At 40.2% G+C, this 24,423-nt stretch overlaps 2 protein-coding genes across 10 annotated transcripts in view; one reads left to right on the forward strand and one right to left on the reverse strand.

Annotated features, from left to right (window-relative positions):
* Positions 1-16,899, forward strand: part of slc38a9 (solute carrier family 38 member 9) — a 219,439-nt gene extending 202,540 nt beyond the window's left edge. For all 8 annotated transcript variants that reach the window (XM_079600229.1, XM_079600232.1, XM_079600231.1 and 5 more), the window contains 12 exons: positions 5,089-5,207; positions 5,511-5,574; positions 5,649-5,742; positions 8,121-8,291; positions 8,402-8,458; positions 9,858-10,055; positions 10,473-10,580; positions 11,069-11,175; positions 12,126-12,239; positions 12,318-12,466; positions 15,615-15,704; positions 15,777-16,899. In XM_079600229.1, coding sequence (XP_079456355.1) covers positions 5,089-5,207; positions 5,511-5,574; positions 5,649-5,742; positions 8,121-8,291; positions 8,402-8,458; positions 9,858-10,055; positions 10,473-10,580; positions 11,069-11,175; positions 12,126-12,239; positions 12,318-12,466; positions 15,615-15,704; positions 15,777-15,942 — 1,437 coding nt within the window. In that variant the 3' untranslated portion in view covers positions 15,943-16,899. The remainder of the gene's footprint in view (positions 1-5,088; positions 5,208-5,510; positions 5,575-5,648; positions 5,743-8,120; positions 8,292-8,401; positions 8,459-9,857; positions 10,056-10,472; positions 10,581-11,068; positions 11,176-12,125; positions 12,240-12,317; positions 12,467-15,614; positions 15,705-15,776) is intronic.
* A 2-nt stretch (positions 16,900-16,901) lies between these two features.
* Positions 16,902-24,423, reverse strand: part of sh2d4a (SH2 domain containing 4A) — a 54,753-nt gene continuing 47,231 nt past the window's right edge. The window contains exons 6-10 of one of the 2 annotated variants that reach the window (XM_079600236.1): positions 24,265-24,397; positions 22,506-22,695; positions 20,226-20,356; positions 19,295-19,512; positions 16,902-17,964 (exon numbers count right to left, since the gene is read on the reverse strand). In XM_079600236.1, the coding sequence (XP_079456362.1) occupies positions 17,869-17,964; positions 19,295-19,512; positions 20,226-20,356; positions 22,506-22,695; positions 24,265-24,397 (768 nt within the window). In that variant the 3' untranslated portion in view covers positions 16,902-17,868. Of the gene's footprint in view, positions 17,965-19,294; positions 19,513-20,225; positions 20,357-22,505; positions 22,696-24,264; positions 24,401-24,423 lie in introns of both variants that reach the window. The other variant, XM_079600235.1, reaches the window with a different exon arrangement.

The raw sequence follows: 24,423 nt of genomic DNA on the forward strand, positions 1-24,423 counted from the left end.
ATCCATGATTAAAGTGCATCTATCCATGATAAAAGTGCATCTATCCATGATAAAAGTGCATCTATCCATGATTAATTAAAGTGCATCTATCCATGATAAAAGTGCGTCTATCCATGATAAAAGTGCGTCTATCCATGATAAAAGTGCATCTATCCATGATAAAAGTGCATCTATCCATGATTAAAGTGCATCTATCCATGATTAAAGTGCATCTATCCATGATAAAAGTGCGTCTATCCATGATAAAAGTGCATCTATCCATGATAAAAGTGCATCTATCCACGATAAGTGCATCTATCCATGATTAAAGTGCATCTATCCATGATTAAAGTGCATCTATCCATGATAAAAGTGCGTCTATCCATGATAAAAGTGCGTCTATCATGATAAAAGTGCATCTATCCACGATAAAAGTGCATCTATCCATGATAAAAGTGCATCTATCCATGATAAAAGTGCGTCTATCCATCATAAAAGTGCATCTATCCATGATAAAAGTGCGTCAGTGCATCATAAAAGTGCGTCTATCCATCATAAAAGTGCATCTATCCATGATAAAAGTGCGTCTATCCATGATAAAAGTGCATCTATCCATGATAAAAGTGCATCTATCCATCATAAAAGTGCGTCTATCCATGATAAAAGTGCATCTATCCATCATAAAAGTGCATCTATCCATCATAAAAGTGCATCTATCCATCATAAAAGTGCATCTATCCATCATAAAAGTGCATCTATCCATCATAAAAGTGCATCTATCCATGATAAAAGTGCGTCTATCCATGATAAAAGTGCGTCTATCCATCATAAAAGTGCATCTATCCATGATAAAAGTGCATCTATCCATGATAAAAGTGCATCTATCCATGATTAAAGTGCATCTATCCATGATAAAAGTGCATCTATCCATCATAAAAGTGCGTCTATCCATGATAAAAGTGCATCTATCCATGATAAAAGTGCATCTATCCATCATAAAAGTGCATCTATCCATCATAAAAGTGCGTCTATCCATGATAAGTGCGTCTATCCATCATAAAAGTGCGTCTATCCATCATAAAAGTGCATCTATCCATGATAAAAGTGCGTCTATCCATGATAAAAGTGCATCTATCCATGATAAAAGTGCATCTATCCATCATAAAAGTGCGTCTATCCATGATAAAAGTGCATCTATCCATCATAAAAGTGCATCTATCCATCATAAAAGTGCATCTATCCATCATAAAAGTGCATCTATCCATCATAAAAGTGCATCTATCCATGATAAAAGTGCGTCTATCCATGATAAAAGTGCATCTATCCATCATAAAAGTGCATCTATCCATCATAAAAGTGCATCTATCCATCATAAAAGTGCGTCTATCCATGATAAGTGCGTCTATCCATCATAAAAGTGCGTCTATCCATCATAAAAGTGCATCTATCCATGATAAAAGTGCGTCTATCCATGATAAAAGTGCGTCTATCCATGATAAAAGTGCATCTATCCATGATAAAAGTGCATCTATCCATCATAAAAGTGCGTCTATCCATGATAAAAGTGCATCTATCCATCATAAAAGTGCATCTATCCATCATAAAAGTGCATCTATCCATCATAAAAGTGCATCTATCCATCATAAAAGTGCATCTATCCATGATAAAAGTGCATCTATCCATCATAAAAGTGCATCTATCCATCATAAAAGTGCATCTATCCATCATAAAAGTGCGTCTATCCATGATAAGTGTGTCTATCCATGATAAAAGTGCGTCTATCCATGATAAAAGTGCATCTATCCATGATAAAAGTGCGTCTATCCATGATAAAAGTGCATCTATCCATGATAAAAGTGCATCTATCCATCATAAAAGTGCGTCTATCCATGATAAAAGTGCATCTATCCATCATAAAAGTGCATCTATCCATCATAAAAGTGCATCTATCCATCATAAAAGTGCATCTATCCATCATAAAAGTGCATCTATCCATCATAAAAGTGCATCTATCCATCATAAAAGTGCATCTATCCATGATAAAAGTGCGTCTATCCATGATAAAAGTGCGTCTATCCATCATAAAAGTGCGTCTATCCATCATAAAAGTGCGTCTATCCATCATAAAAGTGCATCTATCCATGATAAAAGTGCATCTATCCATGATAAAAGTGCATCTATCCATGATAAAAGTGCATCTATCCATGATTAAAGTGCATCTATCCATGATAAAAGTGCATCTATCCATCATAAAAGTGCGTCTATCCATGATAAAAGTGCATCTATCCATCATAAAAGTGCATCTATCCATCATAAAAGTGCATCTATCCATCATAAAAGTGCGTCTATCCATGATAAGTGCGTCTATCCATCATAAAAGTGCGTCTATCCATCATAAAAGTGCATCTATCCATGATAAAAGTGCATCTATCCATGATAAAAGTGCATCTACCCATGATAAAAGTGCATCTATCCATGATAAAAGTGCATCTATCCATGATAAGTGCATCTATCCATCATAAAAGTGCATCTATCCATCATAAAAGTGCATCTATCCATGATAAGTGCATCTATCCATCATAAAAGTGCGTCTATCCATCATAAAAGTGCATCTATCCATCATAAAAGTGCGTCTATCCATGATAAAAGTGCATCTATCCATGATAAAAGTGCATCTATCCATCATAAAAGTGCATCTATCCATCATAAAAGTGCATCTATCCATCATAAAAGTGCATCTATCCATGATAAAAGTGTGTCTATCCATGATTAAACTGCTCCACAGGTTCTGAGGGGTTAATAAAGGCCTTCTGAAGTGAAGCTATGCGTTTGTGTAAGAAAAAATACCCATATTTACCACGTTACAAGTAAGGGATAATGTATAGCGAGGCGGTTATAGCGAATACAACACTGACGGGCTGATCGTGACCCGACGCGAAGCAGAGCCTGAAGGGTTGTGTTCGCTATAACAACCGCATCGCTATACATTATCCCGCTTATTACATGGCTACCTACCAAATAAATCAATCATTTCACACAAAATATTGATTTAAAAAGAGTTTATTGATTTAAAAATGACTGTATTGCTTCCGTTAAAGAACACCGTGTCCATGGCAACGCTCTGTTTTGTTATACATACATTGTTTTGTCCATGGCAACGGTGTGTTATACTTATCAAGAAATAACAGACCGCATTCTACATTAGAATTTAACCAAGCCATGTAATAAAGTATAATGACTAGCTTCCGGCCGAACGAACATAGTCTCTACTTGTGCCTAATGAACAACTTGCACAACTTGTGCCGTCAGAAGTAGTGTGTGCGCCACTGTTTAGCAGTGCTTTCTGCAAAACTTTTTGTTGTGGGCAAAAAGGTGCATTGTCTATTGTCAGTAGTGTAGTGATGTGAGAAGCACATCTTCCTGTTGGCCAACACAACACATCCACATTACAGAACTGCCCCACGCAGGGCATCCGCTCCCCTCGCATGGACTGGTCCTGTGATCACTGGGTTCGACCCGCACACATTCACACAACGGCTACGACTGCGGTTTTAGAATGAAGAATATGTAAGTGTCGTTATTTTTATAATAATTCAACGGCCTGTCGTCAATTATTCCGCTTGTACTACAGTTACCACACCCCGAACTATTGTTCAGATGATGTATTTCAAGACGTTTGTAAAGTTTTTGTCATTAAAACGCTCTTGTATGTAGGACTAATTCCTTGCGCATCTAAACCCATGCTCCGTTGCTAATTCCAAAACGTCATTGTAGAGTTAGCGGAGGTTTGAGCCGCTGATAGCAGAGTAATGCTGGACACACACTTCACGACTGACACACTCTCTGACTGTGAACGCAGCAGATTTTAAACACCACTGTGAACACAGACTGAACGCGCTGAACACGCGTGCATAAGTATCAAATTACATTCATAACCGGCCTTAGAGAGAAGCATGTGCGTCAATATTATTATTTATTTATTAATTCAATTCGTTTTAATTAATTCGTTCATTCTTTTTTTCTATAGTGACAGTAGACTAGACTAATAAATGAAACACAAAGCCCTTTTAACAAGTAGGCTATAGGCCTATCAATTTTATTTATTTGTTATATTATCTTCAATAATTACGAAAACCCGTGCAACAGGACTATCAATTTATTTAAATATTCAGTTTAATTTTCTATTGATTATGTAGGCTATAGGACTGTATACTTTATTTATTAAAATTAAACTGCATATTTCCATTGATTGTGAAGTTAGACATTGAGAATTGCAGATCGAGCGCATGGGGCTGCGGTTTTTCTTGTTATGAATTGTATCTTATTGTCCGTTATTACAGTTGACCACGCGCAGTGATATGGAGCTGTAATGCGGTCAAGACCTGCCGGAACTACTTTAGCCGTGCGGTTCCCTGAAAATAATTGCACACCTCAGAACGTTCGTCAACCAATCAGATTCAAGCATTCAACGGCCCTGTAGTATAAATTAAAACAACTTTTGTCAAATACACACACCAGCACAATAGTCTTCCTGTGTGTGAAATGAAAGCTTGTGGGTTCAATCAGACCTTAAAATACAAATGAAAAGAGAATTTAGGATAAATATTCAACACAATTGTAACTAATATATTTATGTATTTTATTCCTTCATAACATTCATTCTACCCGTTTCCAATACAGGTTTACAGTGGTTTAAAGGGATAGTTTAACCCAAAATGTGAACTTGCACTCATGTCATTTATTTTATTTTATACAGCATATAATACAGGTTTGGATCGACATGAGAGAGCAAACGATGACAGATTTCAGTTTTAAGCTTGCACTGTCTAGAACAGAGGATTGAGTTGCTCATGATAATTGAGTGTCAGTTAGCCTGTGTTTGAGGGCTACGTCATCTCTGCCTTATTCCACTGATTTATATGCGGTTTTGAATCTGTGTAATTACATTATCCAGTGGCTTTGATTTCCCTGGTTTGGTTTGTGGAGGACGCATTAGCACGGTCTTCAAGCGTGAATCTCTCTCTCTGGACAGCGCATCAGTCGTGTGGACACAGTTTGTGATCTAGTCCTGTACTGGGAGGTAATGTTTATGCACCTTATCTTCCCCAGGCACCGCCGGACCATGTGATCCCTTCTCTTGAGGACCTCTATATCTACAGTCCACTGGGGACAGCGTTCAAAGTGCAGGGAGGCGACGGCGCTGCCAGAAACCCCAGCATTGTCACCATGTAAGACCAATCTCAGAAAGGCTTTTCACACACAGTTATGAAGTTATGAAGTGCCAAACGCAGACAGAATGTTATGTCGAGTTGATTAGCAAAAGACAGCCAATCAGAAATCTCAGCAATACTTGCCTTGGTAAAGATTCATGGCCTTTAAACAGTAGTTGTGTCTGCAGACGTTCAGTTTTGGTGTTTTTCATAAAGGGTTTAAAGGTGACATTTCTACAGATGTACAAGCAGTTATTAATACTTATAGTGTGTGTGTGTGTGTGTGTGTGTGTGTGTGTGTGTGTGTGTGTGTGTGTGCAGCTTTGCCATATGGAACACTATGATGGGAACATCTATATTAAGTATACCATGGGGAATAAAACAGGTAAGTTGTGTGTGTGTGTATTTCCTTTACTCGCTGCAGGTTATTGTGGAGATGAATAAGTGTGTGTCTTGTAGGCGGGCTTCACTCTGGGCATCATCATCATTGTTCTCATGGGCCTGCTGACGCTTTACTGCTGCTACAGAGTGTTAAAGTCCACCAAGTCCATACGTAAGCCAACCTCATGACTTACCTCAAATAAACAGACATTCTTTCACACGCAATACACACGCAATACACAAGGCTCATGTTATGAAAGATATGTGCACCAATGCTACATTTTTTAATATATATCCTAATCATTTTTTAACACGCATGTATTCATTACTTCATTAATACATAGTTAGCTAATAATGTATTAATGTAAACCGTGTGATTTGTATACGTACGTACATTTCTGAAATGCATAACTTGGACAGTTACCTCTGAGAACAGATCACTCTATATTGTAATGTAGATGCAATATGTATTGTGAAAAGCGCTAAAGGTGAATTTCATTGAATATAGGTTAACATATCATGAAGTTAATAATATGATTTGATCATTCTCATATTAATGTGCAATGAGAAGCATTATGACCCTAATCTTTTAGGGGACCCCAGTGACAGTTCTGGTCCTTCATGTGACAGAAAACAGGATAATCTAGGTTCATAATGTGTGATATTAAAAGGGAAACCAGGTTCAAATCCTGATGAATAGTTTAATAGAGCGCATTTGAACTGGCCCTGCTTACGGATATGAATTGTAGTGCTTTACTAGGAGTTTGTTTGTGTGTTTATGAAGACATTAGGAGTTCCTGCTAGATTCAGGTCTTGATATGTTCCTACATTGTTACTAAAAAAAGTTATTTATGGAGAAAATGAAGAGGATGTGAAAGGGTTAGTCCTCCCAAAATAAAAAATTCTGTCATTGATTTCTCACCCTCATGTCGTTCCAAACCGTTCGTTCATCTTCTGAACGTCTCTTTAATGAAATCTGAGAGATTCTGGCCCTCCATTGACAGCTGCGCGACTACCACTTTGACGCTTCAAAAAGTTCATAAAGAGATCGTAAAACGAATCCTTATGAATTGAGTGATTTGGTACGAGTTTTCTGAAGAGACACAATCGCTTTTTATGATGACCAGATTGAATTTAGGCTTTTATTCACATATAAACATTTATCAGCAAACAAACACAAGCCTCATTGTATCTCGCACGTCAAGGAAACATTGATCTTCCGTTTACCACATCTCATGTGTGAGCTGATCAATGTTTATAAGTGAATAAAAGCCTAAATTCCCTCTGTTCATCATATAAAGCAATCAGAAATTTTGGACTAAACGGCTCAATTCTCTGCTCAACTGATCATTAGTCTTCTGATCTCTTACGGTCTGAAGCAGCAACTGGTAGTTGCGTAACTGTCAATGGAGGGACAGACAGCTCTCAGATTTCCTCATAGATCTTCATTTGTGTTTCGAAGATGAAGGAAAGTCTTACGGGTTTGGAACGACATGAGGGAGAGTAATTGATGACAGAATTTTCATTTTTAAGTGAACTATCCCTTTACAGTATTTCCATTATTGGGCACAGGTTTAGCAGATGTGTAACCCTTTAAAGCCTACTTTATCATGTACAGGTGAAACTGGAAACATGAGAATATGGTGCAAAAGTTGATTTATTTAATTAATTAAATTTAAAAGGTGAAACTAATATATTATATAGACTCATTACATGCAAAGTGAGATATTTCAAGCCTTTATTTGTTATAATTTTGATGATTATGGCTTACAGCTTATGAAAACCTTTTCACAATATTGTAGTTTTGAATTTGGGGTTTTCATAATCTGTAAGCCATAATCATCAAAATGAAAAAAAAACAGAACTCCGTTTAGCAGATGTTTAACCCTTTAAAGCCTACTTTATCATATATATATATAGGGCCTCTAAATGATCAACATTATCAGAAGTTTGCAAAGCTCAGCTGGATTGTGACTGGCAGGTTTGGCCTTGATCGGGTGGGTTATGAATAGCGATTGCACTGGGTTTGTTATGCTAACCTGGCAACCCTGATTATCCGTACATAATTTGTCATTTTACATCAGGCTTTTGAGGAATGTTTATTTGTTCATCTCTCAGTCATTGCATTATGTTGTAAGACTACAGAGCTTTGACCATAACACTAAATAAAGAAAGCATTTAAATATCATCTTACAAAGACATTTTTGGCAGATTGAGTGTGACAACTGATATTTATATGTGTTTTATGTCGGTAGTCTGCTATTCTAAAGATATGGATGATTCCAAGCTATCAGAATTGCATACATTTTTTTAGCCATATAAATATCAGCATCTGATCCAAATTGCATATTTTTGCTCACTTTTTGAGTTTGCATCTCACGATATCATCATACTATATGAGCCATAAACGCCGTTTCAAATATTATACTCCACAACAAACATGATTTTTCTAGGCCTAATGCTCCATTTCAAGCAATGGTATTTCCCTGACCGACTGCACATGTCGGGTTTACGGGGATAACATGAGGTGTGTGTAATGTGTGTTTGCAGCGTATGTGGACACCTCAGACTGGGAGTTTCCTGATGTGTGTAAATATTACTTTGGGGCATTTGGAAAATGGTCGAGCCTCGTCTTCTCACTGGTGTCACTGGTTGGTGCAATGGTGGTCTACTGGGTTCTCATGTCCAACTTCCTGTTCAATACTGGGAGATTCATCTACAGTAAGTGATAGTTTTCCCAGCATTCCTCGTGCTTTCTGCTGTCCATTAGATGGGATGTTGATGTTTTCTAGGAACATCTGTAAAACTGCGTGTGTATTTTGCATCCACAGACTATGTTCACAATGTCAGCTCATCAGATACTTTCGGCACAAATGGAACAGATAGAGGTGAGTCGTCATAGTGATGCATTATCATTATCATTATTATTATTATTAGTAGCAGTGATTTTAGTGCTAGTAGCAGATCTGGGTAGATTTGCATTGTCCACTACCTATATGAAAAGATGTATCATGTATTGTATAAAAGTAGTGTCCATGTCTAATTATCGTTATCCAAGAACATGTTATAATAAGCTTTATCCGTTTGATGAAGTGTGTAGATAAACATGGGTTCCTGCATTCGAGATCTGTTGCACTTCTATGGTTTCTCTAGTGCTCAAAGTGTTGCTGATATAAGAACATTCACATCTATTCTGACTCAATGGTTGAGAGAAACCACAACATGCACGGCACACGCCAGCTGTAGTAAATAAGCAGTTGAACATATATTCCCTGTGCGAGTGGTTGTTGGTACAGGAGAGCAGCATCCGCACGATCTCCGGTCAGAGGCTCAGACACTGTTTAGCTGTAGAAACCGCAGATGAGTAATATACCAATGACCGAGAGAATCTGTGATTATTGTAATCTAACTAATACCTCTGTGATTGAAGACGAGAAGCTTTTCTTATATGATTGTTCTTTGTACATGGATCTGCGTGAGAAATGTTTGGGTGATCTCACACTTGCTGGTGATGTTTGTGTTGGTGTGTCACAGGTCTGTGAGTCGGTGCATTGCATGGAGATTGGCATTGTGTGTGTGTATATATCATGCTATTGTGACTTTGTGGAACTATGGGCCGTGAGGCCATGTCTTCCTGGAACACATTTTTCGATTGATTGATTGATGGTAGCAGTAACTGGTTTGAAGTCGTGAGCCTGGTCTCTTTGGATTCCTGGATCCATACAGAGTCTAATAATACCCAGGGTTTAATGGTTTGATTTTTTTTCTTTTTCATGCAAAAAGCTGTATTTTATCTGAACAAAACGTGGTAAGTGTCATTGGGACGATGCCCTGAAATACTGGTGTAATTTTGAGACGGCACCATCTAGTGGTTGGGAAGTTATGCATGAAACATGAGTCCGTCGGCCTTATTGCCTAGAGAAGGTTTTGGACAATCCTCTCACAGATTGAGACCGTTCTTTGCACCGGTTAATTTTCAGACATGACCTCACAAACATTATGAACTATATTTTTGATATTCCAAACCATTTTTGTGACACTATAACAAATGTGATCATGAAGATCTCCATGATTATCTCCTGGAATTTTTTTTTTTTTTTAAGATCTACTTATATCTACTAGAGCTGATTTGCCTGAAACATATATAGGTTTTTTAAACATTGGTCCAATATTGGGATGATTCGAGACGCTCATTTGAATCTGCATCTCGTGTGCTTGGCATTCAAAGTGTCATACCGTCTCATTTTAATGAATGATTGAGTGTTTCTCTTTGGACTCTTGCACTAGTGATATGCCCGTATCCAGATGTGGACCCTCACCAGAACAGCAGCTGTCCCCTGAGCTACGCCAGTGAGAACGGCACCGGTCACGTGTTCGACCTCTGGTGGAGTAAAACCAACACCATCCCGCTGTACCTCATCGTTCTGCTGCTGCCGCTGCTCAACTTCCGCTCCGCATCCTTCTTCGCCAGGTTCACTTTCCTAGGTATGACCTCTCTTTGCCCAGCTAGAGCTAATGTTGCATGAGAAGGACATTTAGGTATCGAGGCAGATGCACTAGGAGTGGAGTGTGTAATAAGTTTAGCTATATTACTCTGTCATGTGTGCATTAGTATAGACTGGATGTTGGGGGTACTGGTTTATTCATGTATTTTGGACTTGATCTGATCTGGGATGGTGAGTTCGTGCAAGAGATGTGATGTGATAATACTTGGAGAGGTCTAATGTTGAAGTGGGTCAGTTGCATCGGTCAAGAAGATTACATTGGTCAAGAAGATTACACCTAACAGGTCATCATCATCACGGGAACGGTTCTATTGAAGTGGAGTAATCTGGCCAGTGGTGTTTCGTGACGGATGTGAACCGCAGCTTGTGTTTTCAGCAGTGACGTTGATTTCCACAGGCACTGCATCGGTGGTCTATCTCATCTTTCTGGTCACGTATAAAGCTATCCGGCTGGGCTTTCACCTGGAGTTCCACTGGCTCCATTCTTCAATGTTTTTTGTGCCAGGTAACGCAATCTTTTTTTCTTTTCCTCCAATCTTCTTGAGAAAGAATAATTTTGAAGGCATATCTATGTTTTCTTTATTCATGTCCTCTTTCACACGACTCTGTTACCCGCTGCAGTGAACTGTACAGAGCCAAGCATCGAGCCATTATAGTTCCTGCTTCATAGTTGAAGCGGGAAACGTTTCAGAAAGCTAATTCAACTTTCACGCCATTTGCTGTGTAAAACACAACCAATAGCCCCTTTCACACAGCAATCCCTGTAAATCACTGTCACTTTCTTTATTGCCGGACGATTTGCGTGACATTAAATGTCCAATTCAAGTGCAAAATCAGGCGTCCAAAGATCGAAGCGGTTATCCTTTGTTTTCCATGATGTCCTCCGCAGCGAGTGAAGCCTGACTGGAGTCGTGTGAGAGTGACCTGAATAAGCACGCACTGATGGTTTCTGTGAAATGTGTGGCTGTCTCTGTTGTCTCCGGCTTGATTTAGAGTTCAGATCACTGTTTGTTCAGCTGAGTGGAGTTCTCACATTAGCATTTTTCATCCACAACTGCGTCATCACACTTATGAAGAGCAACCGACATCAAGAAAACAACGTGAGTGTTCTCCGCCTGTCGTCATCGCCGCGTGATCACCAGCTCAGCACATTCATATTACACATCATACGTGTGCAGTGTGTGAAAAGGGGAAATAGGAGTCGAGTCATTGTGGTGGAGAGAACAGGAATATCCTCACTGTCAGACAGTTTTCTGTCTATGTAATGATTCCCGGACATTTGTGTAGTTTGGTCATGACTCTTCATTTCTCGTTGTCTAGTCACTGAGCAAACACAGGAAATGTTTATTATGGCAACATGAAGATTTCTTTTCTCTTTGTTATATTGGAGTGAGTCTCACAAAACCTTTTCAAGAATACCCAGATAACATTTCACCACAAAAATGGGTTATTTATATATATATATATATTGCATAAAGAAGTTTTATCCCATTTTTAGGCCGTTGAGATTCTCTAAACCGGGGTTTCCTAAACCGGGGTTCATAAAGGAACTGCAGACGAGCTGAAGATTCAATCACATCTAACATTAAAATAATCAGATTGGCCTGAACAATGAATTAGAATAAATTTGAAATCGCGACTATATCTTATCAAATCAAAGGCTGTGATTTAACTGAAGAAGCATAAAGTGTGTTTCAGAGAGAAGATGTTTCATTTACACACACACTGATTATCATATAGACTTTATTCAGAGCGGTATGAAAGCGGGATACAATGGCATTCACTGTAGATCCACACTTATAGATCACTTATCATTTTCCCCAGATCATGTTGTCTGGAGTTTTTTGGCTACTTAGTTTTGTGGTAAAGATATTTTTTTAGTGTTCGTCAGCAGAATAATCCACAAACACATTAAACAACAGTACAGAAGAGATCTCTGTCTCTCCCAGCCTCGCTTTCAGGCCCGGTGTTTTATCATTATTATCATTATCATCATAGTATATCTAGTTGACTGTAGTATAATGCTGCTGTGATGTGTGTGTGCCGTCAGGTGCGGGACCTGTCCCTGGCGTACCTGCTGGTGGGCCTGACGTACCTGTATGTGGGGGTGCTGATCTTCGCTGCGTTCCCATCCCCGCCGCTGTCTAAAGAGTGCATCGAGCCCGTAAGTCCTGCTGATGGAAGATCATGAAGTTAATAAGCCGTGTGAAGTGCAGACATGAATCTGTCTCCCGGGTTGCAGAACTTCCTGGATAACTTCCCCAGCAGTGACGTGCTGGTGTTCGTGGCGAGGACCTTCCTCCTGTTCCAGATGACCACGGTGTATCCGCTGCTCGGGTACCTGGTGCGCGTGCAGCTCATGGGACAGATCTTCGGGGATCATTACCCAGGGTCAGTCGTAACTGCTCACTCATCACGTCACCTTCATTTATACAGCGCTTTAACAATATAGAGTGTTTCACAGCAGCTTTACAGAGATAATAGGAGATCACAGTAACAGAGATAGTTCTGGCTTTACAGCAGCTCTAGAATAAAGTTATTGTCCAGATAAAGTTAGTTTTGATCGATTCACTTCCATCATTAGTTATTAACTTAGGGTCCGCTAACACGACACACCGTTATAGCAGAAAACCCTTAAAGTGTTAGTTCACCCAAACATGTAAACTCTGTCAGTAATGACTCTCCCTCATGTTGTTCCCCGTCAGACTTTCCTTCATCTTCACAACACAGATGAAGATATTTGTGATTAAATCTGAGAGTGTCTCACTCCTCCATAGGCTTCTAGTGTTATTAAAGGATTAGTTCACTTTAAAAAAAAACTTTTGCTGATAATTTACTCACCCCGATGTCATCCAAGATGTCCATGTCTTTCTTTCTTCAGTCGAAAAGAAATGAAGGTTTTTGATGAACACATTTCTCCATATAATGGACGTCAATGGGGACTAAACGGTTCAAGGTCCAGATGACACTGTCAGCGCCGCTTCAACGGGCTTTAAACGGCACCAGACGATGAATACGGGTCTTATCTAGCGAAACCATCGTCATTTAAAAAATAAATTAAAAAGTTTAAGTTTTATAAGCACAAACGCTCGCCTTGCTCTGTTCTGTGATGCTCGTTCGTGACGTCACGTAATACGCAGTTACGTTGTAAAGGTCGCGCTTCTATGAAAAGTAAAAAATTTCTATCCTGACGACAATTTTCTTTTAGGCTTTTTAATATTACAACACCCAGGATACGCACACGGCACGCAATGGGCATTTTAACCGATAAACTGACACAAAGACATTTGAATATGTGTGTATGGTCCTCCTTCCGCACATTTGCAAACACTGACTCGTCAAGCGTGACCTTTTCAACGTAATCGCGTATCACAGAACAGAGCAAGGCGAGCGTTTGTGCTTATAAAACTTAAACTTTATTTATTTTTTAAATTTATTTTCATCGTCTGGTATCGTTTAAAGTCCGTTGAAGCGGCGCTGACACTGTCATCTGGACCTTGAACCGTTTGGGGCCCATTGACGTCCATTATATGGAGAAATGTGTTCATCAAAAACCTTCATTTCTGTTCGACTGAAGAAAGAAAGACATGGACATCTTGGATGACATCGGGGTGAGTAAATTATCAGCAAACGTTTTTTTTTAAAGTGAACTAATCCTTTAAAACTTGCCGGCCCAGAAAGTTAGTAAAGACAATGTTTAAAATAGTCCAAGTGACTACAGCGGCTCAACCTTAAGTTTATCAAGCGACCAGAATACTTTTAATACTTAGATATCAATTACAATAGAAGCCTATGAAGGAGTGATTTAATCACAAATATCTTCATCTGTGTTCTGAAGATGAAGGAAAGTCTGACGGGGAACAACATGAGGGAGAGTCATTACTGACAGAGTTTACATGTCCATGAGAATGATCATACTCAATGCTTGGAAATCATATATTATGAGCAGAACACTGCCTGATTATTACAGACACTTGAGGATCTACATGAATTCAATCAATCAATCAAAACTTTTATTACAGACTCAAGGTCCAAATCTTACCCAAAACAATACAGAAATACATATCCATAAATGCACTTGCATACACACATACCTACACATTAAAAAAAGAGATTCATTGTTCTACCAGGAGACAGTTATCCCAGTGTTTCCACATACGGGATTGGTAGCATATTTGTGACCCATTCAGCCGGCACATGAATGTAAACATTAGGTTTCTTAAAACGGCACGAAAGGTCCTCGCAACCACCAACATCTCACTTGCACTACACCATCCTGGTCTTGAGTAATTCTCATTGCGTCATTATATTACATGCTACTTTCAATTTGAAAAGACTTGCCTTTCTATAGTTTGACCACAAGTGCGCAGTATATACCGGTGTGCAGCAAGCTGTGAACAGAGATATCTTCACACCAGCCGTACATGAACTAAACTTATGTAAGAGAATATTGGCTTGTGCATACATCATGTGACATCGCCTGTAAATATCGTCATCATCAAGGTATTTCACCTTATTACAGACACTAAGCTCATTATTAGCCCATTTAAAATCAGGGTAGTTCAAACATTTATCATCTTTAGTTCTACTGATCATGACGACACTCTTATTGGCGTTTATATTTGACATCATGTTCCATCCACACCATATACCGAACAGCTGTAAAGCTGCTGTAATCCAGCCAGAGGTGGACAGTAACAAAGTACATTTACTTGAGTACTGTACTTAAGTACACTTTTTGAGTATCTGTACTTTACTTGAGTATAATTTTTTCTGGAAACTTACTTTAACTTCACCACATTTGAAAGACAAATATCATACTTTTTACTCCACTACATTTCTGTCACGGTCCTCGAGTAGAGAGTAGTAACGTCAGGGATGATTTTGGTTGTAAATGAAAGTCTGGTTGACGTCAGAACTCGACTGATGTTGGTTTCTGACGTCAACCCGATTTTCAACCACAATACAACGTCTGTCCAACGTTGGAGATCAACGTCAATCTGACATTGGATTCTGACATCAACATGATTTTAATTTTCAACGTTGGGTTTGGTCTAAATGTGAATTTTGTCATTGTTTTGGAGCACACTAGCTTATAGATAACAGTAAGGCTAACGTATTCATACTAAAAGCCAAAAAAATGGGAACAGCCATTTGTGTGTCCGAAACCATTGTGGACGTTATTGAGTGACTTATTCAATCCCACGACTGGAACTGTGTTCTAGAAATACATGTGATATTGATATGAGGGCATAAGCAGAGATTCAGAGGCATAGGCTACTGTAAATATTACATGCAACAATAATAAAACAATGCATTGACATTTACTTTTATACTTAAGTACTTTTAAAAACGAGTACTTCTGTACTTTACTTGAAGTAAAAATCGGTCTTTACTACTTTTACTTGTAACGGAGTAATATTTGACCAGTAGTATCTGTACTTTTACTCCAGTAAGGAAGTTGTCCACCTCTGAATCCAGCACTACTTGGGCTATAAACCACTGATCATCTGTCCGTGTCGTTGTTCTCCACCGCTAGCTTCCTGCATGTGTTTGTGCTGAACGTCCTGGTTGTGGGAGCTGGAGTCGTGACGGCCATGTTTTACCCCAACATCGGCTCCATCATCAGGTAAGGGTGGCGTGGTGTGCGTGAGCCGGATCCGTGTGGCCGGTGGTGTTAACCTGTGCTGTGTGTGGTCAGGTACTCGGGGGCCATCTGTGGCCTGGCTCTGGTGTTCGTGCTGCCCTCGCTCATCCACATGGTGTCTCTGAGACGCAGAGGAGAGCTGCGCTGGCCCTCGGCGCTCTTCCACGGCGGCCTCATGCTCCTCGGCGCCGCCAATCTGCTCGGCCAGTTCTTCATGTGACGCCCTCACGGGACCAACTACTGAACCAGTCCAAGAAACTCACTCGAAGCCATCGAACATCATTGACATTTAAAAAAAAGTGATATTGCTTTTAACGGCTCTTACTTGCTCAAGACAAGCTATTTCAACAGGGATTTGATCATTTAAAAAAAACGTTTTGTATTTTTCTTTCTAATCATAATAATCGTCGTGATTTCATGGAGATTGAAACGGTTTAGTTGAATGCGGAGTGAGCAGAGGATGGTTATTCCTGAACGCCAGTGAGTTCTGCCTAACATCTCTGTTGCTAACAATCATTCACAAGTTCTCCAATGAGAGCGAGATGAAGTCATGTGACCCGGACGCTCTGACCCGGGCCTCACTGTGGCGGTGTTGCTTCAGTGTACTGTAAATATAACCTGTGTGGTTAATGGATACATAAGGGAAACTAGACTGGGTTACAGACGCACACTTCCTGATGACTTGTGTCATTCTCCAGCTGAATCTGAGCGTACTGATGCATTCTGGGTGAGTTTGTCACTTTATGAAGTATGTGCACAATAAGGGAAGCTTAAATTTGCACACTTTTCCAAATCTTGAGTCACTTTTCTGTCTGATGTTCTTGTGTATTTTTAAAGCATTAAATTGAAGTGACATTGTGACCTTTCTATATTTGAACAAGCATTTCAGAATATAAAATGAACCGCATATTAAACCTGAAAACACAATCCAGTACAAGTGTTCCTGTTAACAGAGGGCGTTTAATGCTTTCCTTCATGTTTCCACTCACTTCAAAGTGCAATACTAAATGTGCTGCTTTTTTACAGGGAAACTGTTGAACGTCATACAAGTAAATGTTTTCATATCGCAGCCAAACATTTTTATTATAACGTGTCTGAGAAAAAAGAAATTGCACAGTTCCAAATATGTTTTAAACATTTGTTGTGAATAAAAATAATAAACTGTTCATGTTTCATCAGTTATGATTTCACCCTGTCCATTATTCCCGTCACTCCTGTTATAACTGGACCAGCGAGTTAGTTCAGAATACAGGAAGTGCATTAGTAATCATCATCATCATCATCATCATCATCAGCTCCTGAAGTGCAGAAGTGTTCTGCTCAGATATGTACATGACTATTGTGGATTTATACATATCAGTTAAACTCAATACTTTTAAAATATGGTGTTTATGAAATGTGAACCTGACTTTAATCAGAGTTATGATTGTATCTTGTTCTGATTGATTTGAGAGTAGATTGTGTGTGTGTGAGAGAGAGTGTGTGTGTGTATCAGGTGAAGAGCTCAGTGTAATCCGCTGTGGCCTCGGTCTGTCCACACGCCTGCAGCAGAAACTCCTCTTCTCCACACGAGCTGAGTGTGTGTGTGTGTGTGAGTGTGTGTGTGTGTGTGTGTGTGTGTGTCAGGTGAAGAGCTCAGTGTAATCTGCTGTGGCCTCGGTCTGTCCACACGCCTGCAGCAGAAACTCCTCTTCTCCACACGAGCTGTGTGTGTGTGAGTGTGTGTGTGTGTGTGTGTGTCAGGTGAACAGCTCAGTGTAATCTGCTGTGGCCTCGGTCTGTCCACACGCCTGCAGCAGAAACTCCTCTTCTCCACACGAGCTGTGTGTGTGTGTGTGTGTGTGTGTCAGGTGAACAGCTCAGTGTAATCTGCTGTGGCCTTGGTCTGTCCACACGCCTGCAGCAGAAACTCCTCTTCTCCACACGAGCTGTGTGTGTGTGTGTGTGTGTGTGTGTGTGTGTGTGTGTGTGTGTGTGTGTGTGTGTGTGTGTGTGTGTGTGTGTGTGTGTGTTTGTCAGGTGAAGAGCTCAGTGTAATCTGCTGTGGCCTTGGTCTGTCCACACGCCTGCAGCAGAAACTCCTCTTCTCCACACGAGGTGTGTGTGTGTGTGTGTGTGAGTGAGAGTGTGTGTGTGTGTGTGTGTGTCAGGTGAAGAGCTCAGTGTAATCCGCTGTGGCCTCGGTCTGTCCACACGCCTGCAGCAGAAACTCCTCTTCTCCACACGAGCTCAGCGGCTCCGCCTGGTGCCAGAAAACACAGTTACACTCAATCACTTCAGCAATAATCAATGTGGTGTGAGAAGTAATATGTGACCCTGGACCACAAAACCAGTCACATGGGTCATTTTTTTTTATATTGAGATTTATACATAAGATTTCCACTGATGTGTGGTTTGTTAGGATAGGACAATATTTGGTCGAGACACAACTATTGTAAATCTGGAATCTGAGGATGCAAAAAAATCTAAACATTGAGAAAATCTCTTTTAAAGTTGTGCATTTATGTTCACGATTGTGCTGCATTCACTCACAAAAATACATGTTTTATATATTTACGGTAGGACATTTACTAAATATCTTCATGGATCATGATCTTTACTTAATATCCTCATGATTTTTGGCATAAAAGAAAAATGTATAATTTTGACCCATACAATGTATAGTTGCTATTGCCACAGATATACCCGTGCGGCTCCAGACTGGGTTTGTGATCAGATCACGTGATCAAGCAGTGATGTGTGTTCGCTGTGAACGCGTCCGGTATGTGTTGTGACGTTGCTTTCCTTTGTTTCTGGTGTAAGGAATGCGCTTGCTCGGTCTATCTAAACCTGATGGCGCTCCGCCTATGACTGGCACGCATGTGAACGGACATGTTTCTGGTCAGCAGGCGTGAGATGCCAAACTGTCTCTGCTCATCATCACCATGTTAACAATCACACATCTCATTTATACTGTGCATAAAAAACATTTATCAATTCAATATAAGTGTGAGCATTACATTATTTGTTCTCTAAAATAATTATAATAATTTCAATGCAACATGACTGCCACACATTTGAAGACTGATTTTATGTTGTGATTTCTCACATTAGACACTAATATCAGGACCATAATGAGTTTTACACAAGCTTGTGAGAGAGACTTCTGGTGTTTAAAACCACAAGCACTGTATAAGGACATCACTTGTAATTGTCACAACTTTCAGAAACTGTTTTATGGAGTTTTTTTGGACAACTGCATGTTGTTAAACAACAGGACAACGCATTGAACATGCGTACAGCTTATGATTACGAAACCCCCAAATTCAAAATTAGAATATTGTGAAAAGGTTTTCATAAGCTGTAAGCCATAATCATCACAATTATAACAATTATAATTGAAATATCTCACTTTGCATGTAATGAGTCTATATAATATATTAGTTTCACCTTTTAAGCTGAATTACTGAACTTTTGCAGCATATTCTAGTTTTTCGAGTGTCACCTGTACTTGTGTCCCTCACAGCCCGATGAAATCTAGACCTAGGCTCAGGTTTGTATCGTCCTGGCCCAGTTTACCCCGAGTACATCACCTGATGATACTCCACGAGTTCACTGAGCGATGTGAACCGGATCTGGTCTCCCAGAAGCATGTAGCAGTTCTCCGAGGCGTCGATCAGCAGGTGCTTGACTCCCTCTTTAGACTGATAGGAAAGCACATATCCGAATATCCTCTCGCTGACGCGCACCAGGAAGAGCCCGGGCCCGCCGGCCTTCAGCAGCGCCTCCGCCCGCTCACGGGATATGATGCCTGCAGGTCACGCCAGATTATACACATTACAGGAGTCTGCATGAATGCAGGTGACAGCAGTGCAAATTACACTAACAATTACAACTTTTACATTTACCTTTCACTGATTTAAACAATAAAGATTTTACTTTTTGGGGGAAAATGTTACTAATATTTTTTAAAGCAGCTTCACAGTGACAAATATAGCTGCAATTAAAGGAACACGCCGAGTTTTTGTGACTTTATCTTATTCCCCGTATCCCCCGGAGTTAGATAAGTCCACACACACCCTCCTCATCTCCGTGCGTGCCGTAACTCTGTCTGACGCACCCGCCGCTAGCCTAGCTTAGCACAAAGACTGGAGGTAAATGGCTCCAGCTAGCATACTGCTCTCAATAAGAGGCAACATAACACCAACATTTTCCTCTTTACATGTTGTGATTTGTATAGTCACAGCGTGTACAGATAACAAGGTCACATGACACACAGCCGAAGCACTGCTACTTCTGCGGAGGGATGGGCATGCCTTCCTCTGTATGCTAATGAGGGGGCGTGTTTTACCTCAGACATAGCAATCGAGCTCAGAGTGGCAGCGCTGAAGCTTTGAGGTTTGACCAGACGAGCTCATTCAGCTCTGTTCAATTCAGGTTTTATTCTCATCCAATAGTGTCACTGCAGTCAGATCAGATCGGTGATATAACTGAATATTAAGTGTCTTGTAAACCCCAGCTCACCGTGAAACCAGGGGGCGATTCGGCTGTGGTCGCGCTGGAATCCCGCTCTGAGGGGGAACTGCTCCTCCCGAAACCAGCGGACGATATGATCTCGACTAGATGTGGAGAATGAGCGCCGCATACCAGCCTTCCTGCCAACCACAACAGAAGAGACGTTCATCACATCTCTGTCCAATCCTGGATCACCACAACCTGAGCCACTCGAGCTGTGCGGAAGATATATGTGACCCTGGACCACAAAACCAGTCACATGGGTCACAATTTTGAAATTGAAATGTATACATTATATGAAAGCTGAATAAATAATCTCTCCACTGATGTGTGGTGTGTTAGGATAGGACAATATTCGGTCGAGACACAACTATTGAAAATCTGGAATCTGAGCAAAAAAATCTAAACATTGAGAAAATCTCCTTTAAAGTTGTGCATTTATGGTCACGATTGTGCTGCATTCACTCACAAAAATACATGTTTTATATATTTACGGTAGGACATTTAATTTTTGGCATGAAAGAAAAATCTATAATTTTGACCCATACAGTGTATAGTTGCTATTGCCACAGATATACCCGTGCGCTCCAGACTGGGTGTGTGGTCAGGGTCACGTATAACCAGGCTAAGACTCTGAGCTCTACACAGTTCAGACAGAAGACATTGAGCATGAACAGCTCAGACTTGAGCATCTTCTACTGTATAACAAGGGGATTTAAATCTGCAGAATTGCCAGTGATGTGTTGAGGGGAAATCCCTGTGGAAATATGAACAGTCTGCAGTTCGACATTCCTGAGAGGAGCATGACTGATGAATGAACAGACATGACGTACAGTACATCACTATTAATAGCACGAGACAGCTGGCAGAATGAGTCAAGGTCTCGGCATGTATTACATCACTGATTATTAAACAGATAGCAGGTTTTCAGCATTGATAATAACTATAAATGTTTTTTGATCATCAGATCCTCATATTATACTGATTTCTGAAGGATCATGTGACTCTGAAAACTGAAGATTCAGCTTTGATCACAGGAATAAATTACACTTTACTATATATTCACATAGAAAACAGCTGTTTAAATTATAAAAATATTTCACTGTTTTTACTGTATATTTGATTAAATAAATGCAGCCTTGGTGAGCAGAAGACTTCTTCCAAATTTAAAAAAAATATTACTTCACCACAAACTTTTGATGTGTAGTGTGTGTTTCCTAGACATAAATAATTGCTATATCATCGCATTATAGCCCAGATATTGATATAATGTCATATTTCTGTTATAAATCTATTGAGCAAAAATTCTATTTTTTTTAAATCTTTTTTTAGAAATCTGAATCATAAAGCTGAATAATAAAACAGAAGTAATCAAAATGATGTGTCATATTATAAACACTGTATTCACCACATGTACAGTACATTGAGATCTGCATGTCCAAACGAATGTAGCTGTTGATAAAAGACACCGAAAAGGATTTTTTTTTGAGGGCGATTCCATGCAAACATTACAGGGTTAATTCACCCAAAAATGATCATCATTTACTCATTTACTCGCCCGCATTTCATTCATTCACTTTCATTCATCTTCAGAACACAAATGATGATCTTTTCAATGTGAAATCTGAACGATTTCTGTCCCTCCATTGACAGCTACGCAACTGCCACTTCCAAGCCCTGTCATGAGCGCATGCGTGTTGTGTTGACATTGTTGCGTGATTGAACATGCGTTGGAGATTCATATTTTTGTAAATAAATTGTTTAATTAATGTTTTTTGCACAAACAGAGCACTCGCTTCACTTCATAAAACTGAGGATAACCCACCGGTGTCATGGACTACAGTCTTTACTGCCTTTCTGGGGCTTGACAGTGGTAGTTGCGTAGCGGTCAATGGAGGGACAGAAAGCTCTCGGATTTCATTAAGAAGATTTTCACTCGTGTTCTGAAGATGAACGAAAGTCTTACGGTTTGAAACGAAGTCAGGGCGAGTAATTAATGACAGAACAGAACATAAATCAATATACAGTCTCATGAATGAGCAGGAATACGGCTAAATTACAGTGCAATTACAACAACTGAACTATATAACTGTCAAGAGCAAGTCTTTCCAGTATTTCCAGAAGAGAACAGCTCGTAAAGAACAACAGATCTGCACAGTTCATGTGGAAAACGCAGATTACATGAATCCAGTGTAAACACACATGTCATTATGACTTTCAAACCACCAGCTCTTCTTTTTAATGATGCAAGTATTGTTGAGTTATTGCCCCAGAGATGAAGGGACTCACCGGCTGACGGCAGCGCTGGTGTTCCTGGGCTTGGGTTTGGGTGGAGGGTCTGGGCCTGGGCTGGCGAAGGCCTTCGTGACGGCCGCCACACGTCCTCTCTCCAGAGCTTTCACTGAGCGCCTGCGGTGGTCCTCCATCGTCTGCTTGGCTATAGACCGCCTGCGCACGTCTGCGGCCTTCGACTTCTGCACTGCAACCACACATGCAGAGTCACACGCTAGCCCTACTGTACATGTGCGGACCGCTGAGAACACAACTGCCCTATCAGAATACATGTCGTGTGTCACGGTCACCAACCTCACACCAGATAAACAGCAGTTGTTCTCATTATTCTCCATGATGATTTTTAATTTCGATTATTTTTACTGTAAAGCAGAATAAAGCAATAATGCATCAGTATTTGTATTTACTGTATACATATACGAATGTGGCACATGCTCGATGATAGAAGTGTTATCAAAATTGAACCTAGGCTATTTTTGTAAATCTACCCGAGTCAAACATTCGTGTAAAAGCATAATTAGAATGGAAACGGCACTTTTAAGATTGACCGTATTTTCGTTTTCGGTCAAAATGCCTTTTGAATGGGGGTGCACGGGGCACTTCTATGATAGCATCAAAATCTCTGTTTTTAAAACACTAATGCGGCTCGACACAACATGACACTGTGCTGAAGCGTCACCAGCGGCTCTACACATGAACTCCAGCATTGAGAACAGTGTTTGTGTACACAAAGTTTACTAAAAATAAAGGTTTTGTACGGCTCACTTCATTAGTCAGTGTTTCCGGTGGCTGGAATTTTGTCAGTCAAAAGTAGTCGATCTCCGAATGCGACGTAACATGAGGAGAGTAAAGATGGAAAGCTCCTAAAGCTTGTTTCCATATAACTTGCCATGAGCCAAGTGTCTAAATTATCATGCTTTTCAAGTTCATGACATTTCCTCATATGGAGTCAGTTCGTTACGTCGCATTCGGAGATGCATTGATATGGTAAAATCGACGTCATTGTTCGTTACTGTTTAGTTTATGGTGTAGGAAGCTTCAGGACACGCAGAGCTGACGTTGTTATGGCGATGGGCATTTTGTACACTGTATGCGGTAAACTAATCACAGCAGACTGAGCCGTCTGGCCAATCAGAGCAGAGTAGACCAATCACAGCAGACTGAGCTGTCTGGCCAATCAGAGCAGAGTAGACCAATCACAGCAGACGGAGCTGTCTGGCCAATCAGAGCAGAGTATCTCACAGAAAGGAGGGATTTAGAGAGATTGATTCATCTGGCGAGTCATTCGAGAATCATTGAAAATCTGGTGATGTGCAAATGCATATTATGAGATAATGAAACCGTTTTTTGACCTTTGTAAACCTGTTGTAGGAGACTCCACAACAACAAGAGACTCCCCCCCCCCAAAAAAAAAACCCCGAAAAAACTCTTATTCTAATTTTCTTTATTAGGTTTTTTTTTTAATCCTTGTGGTTTTTGGGGTGATATATGACTTTTTTTGTGAATGAACCATAATTCCCATGAATCCTGTAGATGATAAGTGGTTGTGATCAGTAACTGAGGGCAGTGTGTGTGTGTGGTGTAGATGATATATATGATAAGTGGTTGTGATCAGTAACTGAGGGCAGTGTGTGTGTGTGGTGTAGATGATATATATGATAAGTGGTTGTGATCATGAGGGCAGTGTGTGTGTGGTGTAGATGATATATATGATAAGTGGTTGTGATCATGAGGGCAGAGTGTGTGTGGTGTTTACATGTCTGCTGCCAGTGGTTGTCCTGCTGGTCGTGTGTGTGTTTGCTGCGCTGCGTCTCCTTCAGGCTGATGTAGATCTGCTGTTTCCTCTCCTTCTCCAGCCTCCTCAGATCCTCCTCCGCCTTACGCCTCTCCTCCTGACACACACACACACACACAC

This window comes from Phoxinus phoxinus (genome assembly GCF_949152265.1).
Source record: "Phoxinus phoxinus genome assembly, chromosome: 23".
Classification (NCBI taxonomy): Eukaryota; Metazoa; Chordata; class Actinopteri; order Cypriniformes; family Leuciscidae; genus Phoxinus; species Phoxinus phoxinus.